The following is an 8,966-nucleotide window of genomic DNA, read 5'->3' on the forward strand; positions in this document are numbered from 1 at the left end:
GAGGTCACCATGACTTCCCTGTGAGTCACAAGGACGTGTGGCTCAGGAAGAAACAAGGAGACACCCTTGCCTCTCTTGCCTTCGTTCCCTCGTGCTCCTGGTTCCAGCCCCTCTCTAGAGGACTCTTTCCCCCGCCAGTCCTGTCTACTCCTGCATCTCTGGATTGTCAGCCCCTGGGTCGTGATCTCCAGGCCTAGGCCTCCCTCTGGCCCTTCCTGCAGCCCCACCCTCCTGGTGCTGGACTGAGCAGCTGTGAGCTTACCCCACCTCTGTACCTTGTTCCCTCTGCCGGGGACCTTCCTGGTACTGGACTGAGCAGCTATGAGCTCACCCGGCCTGTGTACCTTGTTCTCTCTACCGGGGATCCATATGCTCCCTGCCCTGCCTCTGATTAACTCACCCTGGCTCACAGGCACAGGGCCTGCCCTCGCTTGTCCAGGGTCTAGGTAAAGCTAACCTTCCCCAGGCAGCAAGGGCAGCACTGCCACACATGCAGCGAAGCCCCACCAGGCCTGTACAGCATGCTCCCTGGGGACACCTTGTGCCTGCTCTGTGCTGGCTCATGCTGGGCCCTTGGGGGACATCGGTCAACAGACCAGACAACGGGCTGTTTCTGTGGAGTTTAGACACTAGAGGGGAAAGCAGATCATGAACATGGGAAGTAACCCAGCTCTACGGTGTGTCCAGGGATGATGAATGGCCATGCCCAGGTGGATGGTGGGCACCAGAGCCTACAGTAGGTGGCATAGTTGGAACGCTGTGCAAAAGTGAAATCTTTGCCAAGGTTGAAGGCAGTGAGGGAATGAGCCAAGTGGGGCTGTAGGAGAATTCCCAGAAGGCCAAGTGGCAGCAAGAGCAAAGGCTGGGGGCGTCTGTGTGACCTGTGTTGGCACAAGGCCGCTTTCCTTCCTGTGGGCAGCCTGCTGGTCATCGTCCTGCCAACCCCCTTGCCAGATAGGGCAGGATAGAATTGGGTCGCCGACAGCCATGATGACTGTGGTGCTTGCTTCTCGGCCACAACAGGCATTCCAATGTCGTGATTCTGACCACTTCCAACATCACTGAGAAGATCGACGTGGCCTTCGTGGACAGGGCTGACATTAAGCAGTACATTGGGCCACCCTCTGCGGCAGCCATCTTCAAAATCTACCTCTCTTGTTTGGAAGAACTGATGAAGGTATGTTTATCTTTTTTTTCCTGTTGATACAAATGGATTTCTTATGTATTCTTAATTAATTAAGATGGCTTAAAATAAGCTTGTTCCAGTATGGAGGATTTCAACATACACATTAACTCCCTTCTTAAATTGAAAACTAGTTTTGTATGTGACAGGTTGAGCTGATAGTTGAAACTGGGGCCACCGACTCAATATTTTTGTTCTTTTGGCACAATACAGTCATCATTGTTCATTATTTGAGGTACCAATCAATGTAGGGGACATCAGTGACTGGCTGTGCTCACCTGGCTGGCTGCACAAATCCTGGTTCTCAGCTTACTCCGGGCTTTTCCAATGCCCTACCTCTTGCGGGCCTGGATCCTCACCTGAAAAAGGAAGTAAGGGCATAGTACAAACTGGCAGTTGTGGTCACGGGGTCCACTTGATGTCATGTTCTTGAGTCGCCTGTTGTGATGGTAGGCAGGAACACCGTCGCCATGGGCACAGTGACGCGTGCGGGGAGTGTGTGTGAGTCAGGAACACCGTCACCATGGGCACAGTGATGTGAGCGGTGTGTGTGAGTCAGGAGCGCCGTCACCATGGGCACAGTGACGCGTGCGGGGAGTGTGTGTGAGTCAGGGACACCGTCACCATGGGCACAGTGATGTGAGCGGTGTGTGTGAGTCAGGAACACCGTCACCATGGGCACAGTGACGCGTGCGGGGAGTGTGTGTGAGTCAGGAACACCGTCACCATGGGCACAGTGATGTGAGCGGTGTGTGTGAGTCAGGAGCGCCATCACCATGGGCACAGTGACGCGTGCGGGGAGTGTGTGTGAGTCAGGGACACCGTCACCATGGGCACAGTGATGTGAGCGGTGTGTGTGAGTCAGGAACACCGTCACCATGGGCACAGTGATGTGAGCGGTGTGTGTGAGTCAGGAGCGCCGTCACCATGGGCACAGTGACGCGTGCGGGGAGTGTGTGTGAGTCAGGGACACCGTCACCATGGGCACAGTGATGTGAGCGGTGTGTGTGAGTCAGGAACACCGTCACCATGGGCACAGTGACGCGTGCGGGGAGTGTGTGTGAGTCAGGAACACCGTCACCATGGGCACAGTGATGTGAGCGGTGTGTGTGAGTCAGGAGCGCCATCACCATGGGCACAGTGACGCGTGCGGGGAGTGTGTGTGAGTCAGGGACACCGTCACCATGGGCACAGTGATGTGAGCGGTGTGTGTGAGTCAGGAACACCGTCATCATGGGCACAGTGACGCGTGCGGGGAGTGTGTGTGAGTCAGGAATGCCGTCGCCATGGGCACAGTGACGCATGCGGGGAGTGTGTGTGAGTCAGGGACACCGTCACCATGGGCACAGTGATGTGAGCGGTGTGTGTGAGTCAGGAACACCGTCACCATGGGCATAGTGACGCGTGCGGGGAGTGTGTGTGTCAGGAATGCCGTCGCCATGGGCACAGTGACGCATGCGGGGAGTGTGTGTGAGTCAGGGACACCGTCACCATGGGCACAGTGATGTGAGCGGTGTGTGTGAGTCAGGAGCGCCATCACCATGGGCACAGTGACGCGTGCGGGGAGTGTGTGTGAGTCAGGGACACCGTCACCATGGACACAGTGATGTGAGCGGTGTGTGTGAGTCAGGAGCGCCATCACCATGGGCACAGTGACGCGTGCGGGGAGTGTGTGTGAGTCAGGGACACCGTCACCATGGGCACAGTGATGTGAGCGGTGTGTGTGAGTCAGGAACACCGTCACCATGGGCATAGTGACGCGTGCGGGGAGTGTGTGTGAGTCAGGGACACCGTCACCATGGGCACAGTGATGTGAGCGGTGTGTGTGAGTCAGGAACACCGTCACCATGGGCATAGTGACGCGTGCGGGGAGTGTGTGTGAGTCAGGAATGCCGTCGCCATGGGCACAGTGACGCATGCGGGGAGTGTGTGTGAGTCAGGGACACCGTCACCATGGGCACAGTGATGTGAGCGGTGTGTGTGAGTCAGGAGCGCCATCACCATGGGCACAGTGACGCGTGCGGGGAGTGTGTGTGTCAGGGACACCGTCACCATGGGCACAGGGAAGCCGTTGCCATGGGCACAGTGACTCGTGCAGGGAGTGTGAGTCAGGGAAGTCGTCGCCATGGGCACGGTGGCACATGCAGTGTGTGTGAGTCGGACACCATCGCCCTGGGCACAGTGACGCGTGTGGTGTGTGTGTGAGTCAGGGACGCCGTCGCCCTGGGCACAGCGAGGCGTGCGGGGCGTGTGTGTGAGTCAGGGACGCCGTCGCCCTGGGCACAGCGGCGCGTGCGGGGCGTGTGTGTGAGTCAGGGACACCGTCGCCCTGGGCACAGCGGCGCGTGCGGGGCGTGTGTGTGAGTCAGGGACGCCGTCGCCCTGGGCACAGCGGCGCGTGCGGGGCGTGTGTGTGAGTCAGGGACGCCGTCGCCCTGGGCACAGCGGCGCGTGCGGGGCGTGTGTGTGAGTCAGGGACGCCGTCGCCCTGGGCACAGCGGCGCGTGCGGGGCGTGTGTGTGAGGCAGGGACGCCGTCGCCCTGGGCACAGCGGCGCGTGCGGGGCGTGTGTGTGAGGCAGGGACGCCGTCGCCCTGGGCACAGCGGCGCGTGCGGGGCGTGTGTGTGAGGCAGGGACGCCGTCGCCCTGGGCACAGCGGCGCGTGCGGGGCGTGTGTGTGAGTCGGACGCCGTCGCCCTGGGCACCGTGGTGCGTGTGGTGAGTGTGAGTCTGGAACACTTTCGCCATGGGCACAGTGACGCGTGTGGTGTGTGTGTGTCAGGCTAGCAGGGAACTGCCCCATGCTTGTGTTTCTGCTGCTTCTAGCCCCTGTGGGAACAGGCCTGTCCCAGACAAATCATCCTGCGAGAGCGTACCTGGACCCTTCGTTTAGGGGAGTTGGACAGTAACCAAGCAAACCAGTGAATGGGGATTTAAACAGTGATGAGTTTAATGCTGTTGTTTTCACCTGTGGGTACCACAGAGCAGGGTCCTTAACAAGGACGGCACTGCCTGCTTGGACTGGGAACTGGTCTCAGCGATGGACCCACTGGGCCTGCCCGGGTCAGCACTGTCCGGGCATGGTTTTCTCGGGGGTTGGGGAAAGGAGACGGAGCTCTGTGGAGCTTTGGCTGGAGAATGCCAGGGATCTGAAGACTGATTTTACAGCCGTTTTGCTGCCAAGGAGCCCCACGGGATAGCAGATCCTGCGAGGAAGTCATGTGTGTTGGAGGTCCTCACACACCTTCAGTGTGGGTTCCAGCCTCGCAATGTGACATTTATACACTCGTACACTTGTGCTGTGAATCTAGGGGATGTTTAAAGTTTTAGCTAAGAGGGATGGACTTTTTCTGGGACGGTGTAGGACAGGGTAGGGTTTTTTGTTGTTTTTTTGTTTGTTTGTTTTGAGACAGAGCCTCACTCTTGTCTAGAGCTGGAGTGCAGTGGTGCGATCTTGGCTCACTGCAACCTCCCCCTCCTGAGTTCAAGCAATTCTCCTGCCTCAGCTTCGTGAGTACCTGGGATTACAGGTGCAAGCCACCACACCCGGCTAATTTTTGTATTTTTAGTAGAGACAGAGTTTCACCATGTTGGCCTGGCTGGTCTCAAACTCCTGACCTCAAGTGATTCGCCCACCTCAGCCTCCCAAAGTGCTGAAGTTACAGGTGGGAGCCACCGCACCCAGTGATGGGGTACTTTCTTATTTTAGGCAGTTTATACGAAATTCAGACATGCAGATGTCACGGTGGATCTTGATCTGGTCTCAAAAGCTGTGGGCATGGAAGTGGGGACCCTGCACTGTTGAGGCCAGCAGGGCCTGGAGGGGTGTCGAGGGGAGGCCCAAGCACTCCAAGCACAGACAGTGTGTCTTCATTTTGCTCACACCCCTCAACAAACCTCCAAAATGTTCAGACAATGCTGTTTTCTTCCTTCTTCTGGTTCCTGAGTCAGAATGGTTCATATTGGAATTCAGTCATAGTAAGTCAGTGTGCCCACCAGACTGTTGGCAAGGCTACTTGGAAAAGCATGACTTCCAGACAACTGATCTCTGAGGTGAACTTCTGGTGCCCAGCTCGTCGGTCAGTCAGACACTGTGTTGTGCTGCCAAACAAGCCTCACCTTTAAAACAGACAACCTAGGACCCTGCTTTGGAAGTCAGTGGAAGTCCTGGCTCTGAATCCCAGCTCTGCCCACTGTGGGCTCTGACGTCTCCGAAGGTGACAGAGTGGACTGAGTGCCTCCAGGTCCCTTCCCTTCCTGACACACAGGGAGGAAACGTTTTGGCCCGAAACACAGAGGAGGCTATGTTGCTACTGGTTTCTGAGGCATGTTCCGTTATTTGTATTTGTTTGAAAAAGCAGAATGTGTACGCTGAGGGGCATGAGAGAGCGAGCTTGTTCACTAGTGCAACTGTGCATCTTCAGTCATCACTGTCTGGATTTCTGTGAGACGTGACATGGTTGACACTTTACCTGCAGGTGCTGTCCCTCTTGCCTACGCTCAGGCCTCTGTGGACTCTGCTAACCGCCTGTGCCTCTGTCTCCCCAGTGTCAGATCATATACCCTCGCCAGCAGCTGCTGACCCTCCGAGAACTGGAGATGATCGGCTTCATTGAAAACAACGTGTCAAAATTGAGCCTTCTTTTGAATGAAATTTCAAGGTGCAAATTGACCTCATTTTTGTAATCAGGACAAATCCATTTGTGATATTAACTAGGGAGTCATTGTTTCCTTTGAGGAGACCAGGGAGGGCTCTGGGTGTGAACTCTCAACACAGGTGTGAACGTGCACATACGTGTGTGTGTGCACGCGTGCGCATGTGAGTAGAAACACGCAGCACAGCCACCTCCTTCCAAAGGTGTAACCCGTGAGCCCGGAGGGCGCTGGCTCATGCGTTGGAAGCCTGCGACCCTACGGCTGATGGCACTTCCAAGGATTCGCAGAGTCCACAGAAAGGAAATGGCTTTGGGGGTCCGGAGAGGGTGGAAGGGAAGATGGGGAAAATGATATGGTGCAGTGAAGGATAGAGTTTGGTTCCAACAGGAGAGAAATCAGGAAGGCTGCGGGAGCAGTGTGTTCAGGTAACCTCCTAGTGGGTTGCAGTGCAAAGGCTGGGGAGGTGCCGGAGAGGCGGGGGGTCGAGTAGACAGAGCCTTGGGTTTCTGGCCAGAGTTTTAATTTTATTTTGAAGTTGGCAAGAGTGTGGAAGGCTTTAAACAAGGGAAAACATGAAGAATGCAGTATTTTTTAAGGATTTGGATTATCCGTTGAAGAGATTTAAATCAGTTAAGATGGGAATGAAGAACAGTTCAGAGACTTCTACAAAAATTGAAGATGTGAACCCACCCATTATTTGGGGAATCTGTGCTTGCTGACCATGTGCCCGCTGCGTCGTGCCCTACGCCTGGTGCTCCCAGGCAGGTGATGCATTCCCTGGGCGTGAGGACGCTGGCCTTGGGGCAGAGCACAAAGGTGTGCCTTGGGTGTGCTTCAGAGCAGCGAGGACACTGCCTCCCAGAGCAGGAGCTGAGGATGGGGAGAGACCGGCAAAGGGATGTTCGCAGGACAAGGCTGAGGAGGCCAGTGAGGGGCAGGAAGTGCCCTGTGAGCCCCAGGGTGTGCCTGGGGCGCTTTGGCTTGTGTTCCCAGGGATGCCTTAGCCAATGAGGAAAATTAGTCCTGAAACGTGTGATTGTGTAAATTGCTGTCTCTGAACTGGGTTTTCTTTATACAGGAAGAGCAAAGGCCTCAGCGGCCGGGTCCTGAGAAAACTCCCCTTTCTGGCTCATGCGCTGTATGTCCAGGTGAGTCTCCACTGCTGTCCTCCAGCACCCACCCTGTCCACAGGTCTCAGCCTTGCTGGAAATTCCACTTAGTAGCCCTGGGGTATCAGCCTTATTTTATCTCAGTTTCCAAACCACAGGGTCCTGGGGCAGGAGGAGGAGCTGACCTTGGCACCGAAACACTGGGGCTGTCGAGTCCTTTGGGAGGAGGCGGCTATGCCACGTGCCTCTGCTCACACGCATGCACACACGTATACGTCTGCCTCTGTGGTATGCTGAGCTCGTGGCCAGGGTCCTCGCTGGCCTCGCCAGAGGTTGTGCTCTTGCAGGCTGGGCTCAGTCCACACAGCAGGACCTGGAGCCACAGCTTCACCCACTGGGTGCTGGGCCTGTTGCAGATGCTTCGGCCCAGGGCACTCACCCCTCTCTTGCACTGTCCCCAGCAGCTGGTTGGGGTAAGGACTCAGTGTCTGGCAGAACAGATACACTTACATCTGAGAAGAGAAAACCCCCATCTTGGAATGGTTCCTTTCAAATCAGAAGTGACCCAGGCTCTGTCTGGTTAATAGCAGCCTCTGTGCTGGACACAGTGCTCAGCACAGAGGTGACAGTGGCCATGGACCATGAATGGGAGCCGTTTGATGCAGGGAGGTGACAGCTCTGGGCACCGGGACCATGGGAATTCTCCGGTTATAAGCCCGGGACATGGGGTGGGTCCTTTGGAAAGGACTCCAGGGTCTGCTCCCAACAGCTTCTCATCCTTCTCAGTGTGTGGGTGGCTGCCTTGGTGCCCCCCTGCCCACCCCCGCGGCTGTTTCTGACCTGTAGGACATGGCGGGGGGGAGGGTCACGTACCCACCTTGTTCACCTTTTCTGAAGTAAAGAGCATGGCTCATCTGTGTCCTGGATGTGTGTGGTGCGCACTCACTGCTCAGCCCATCAGCTGCAACCCCCTTCTGAGCTGTCTGCACTGTGGGTGGCAGCAGGGGCTGTGGATGCCAGGTGGCCCACTAACGGTGAGTTGAGCCCCTCCAGCGATGACCGTGTACCTTCCAGGCCCCCACCATCACCATAGAGGGGTTCCTCCAGGCCCTGTCTCTGGCAGTGGACAAGCAGTTTGAAGAACGAAAGAAGCTTGCGGCCTACGTCTGATCCTGGGCTTCCCCATCTGGTGCTTTTCCCATGGAGAACACAGCCAGTAAGTGAGGTGGCCCCACACGGCCGTCTCCCAGGGAATCCCTTCTGCAAACATTGCTTACACTGCAAGCTAGAAAGCCACCAAGGCCAGGCTTTGTTAAAAGAAGTGTGTTTTATTTATGTTGTTTTAAAATGCATACTGAGAGACAAACATCTTGTCATTTTCACTGTTTGTAAAAGATAATTCAGATGGTTTGTCTCCTTGTGAAGAACCATCGAAACGTGTTTGTTCCCAGCCCCCCTGCAGTGGATGGGATGCGTAATGCCAACAAGTTTTGTTTAACAGCAAAAAAGGAAGATTAATGCAGGTGTTATAGAGGCCAGAAGAGAAACTTTGTCATCCTAAAGAAGCATATAATCATAGCATTAAAAATGCACACATTACTCCAGGGGGAAGGTGGCAACTGTTTTCTGATATCAGCTCGTTTGATTTAATGCAAAAATGTTCTCAAGACTATTTAATGGATAAGAAAAGTCTATTTCTATATTATACCAACTGAGAAAAAAATGGTCGGTAAAGTATTCTTTCATAATAAATAATCAGACATGGTCCCATTTGCAGGAAAAGTGCAGACTCTGAGTGTTCCAGGCAAACGCATGCTGAATGTCTCTTGTAACCCAGTGTGGGCACCCCTGCATCGCTGGGATGTTTCTGCCCATGGTTTTGTTTGTGCAATAACGTTATCACATCTCTAACGAGGATTCACATTAACAGAATATAAAATAAATGGGTCAGTTACTGGTCTCTCAGAATATTATGTTTTGCTTTTATCTCACAGTAAAATAAATGTCATTAATGCTT

The 8,966-nt window shown here is 54.9% G+C and overlaps 1 protein-coding gene across 2 annotated transcripts in view; it reads left to right on the forward strand.

Moving 5' to 3' along the window:
• Positions 1-8,966, forward strand: part of TRIP13 (thyroid hormone receptor interactor 13) — a 23,256-nt gene extending 14,290 nt beyond the window's left edge. Inside the window, exons 10-14 of one of the 2 annotated variants that reach the window (XM_030927097.1) lie at positions 1,024-1,177; positions 5,733-5,845; positions 6,919-6,988; positions 8,024-8,165; positions 8,727-8,926. In XM_030927097.1, the coding sequence (XP_030782957.1) occupies positions 1,024-1,177; positions 5,733-5,845; positions 6,919-6,988; positions 8,024-8,119 (433 nt within the window). In that variant the 3' untranslated portion in view covers positions 8,120-8,165; positions 8,727-8,926. Of the gene's footprint in view, positions 1-1,023; positions 1,178-5,732; positions 5,846-6,918; positions 6,989-8,023 lie in introns of both variants that reach the window. The other variant, XM_010371467.2, reaches the window with a different exon arrangement.

This window comes from Rhinopithecus roxellana, chromosome 3 (assembly GCF_007565055.1).
Source record: "Rhinopithecus roxellana isolate Shanxi Qingling chromosome 3, ASM756505v1, whole genome shotgun sequence".
Lineage (NCBI taxonomy): Eukaryota > Metazoa > Chordata > Mammalia > Primates > Cercopithecidae > Rhinopithecus > Rhinopithecus roxellana.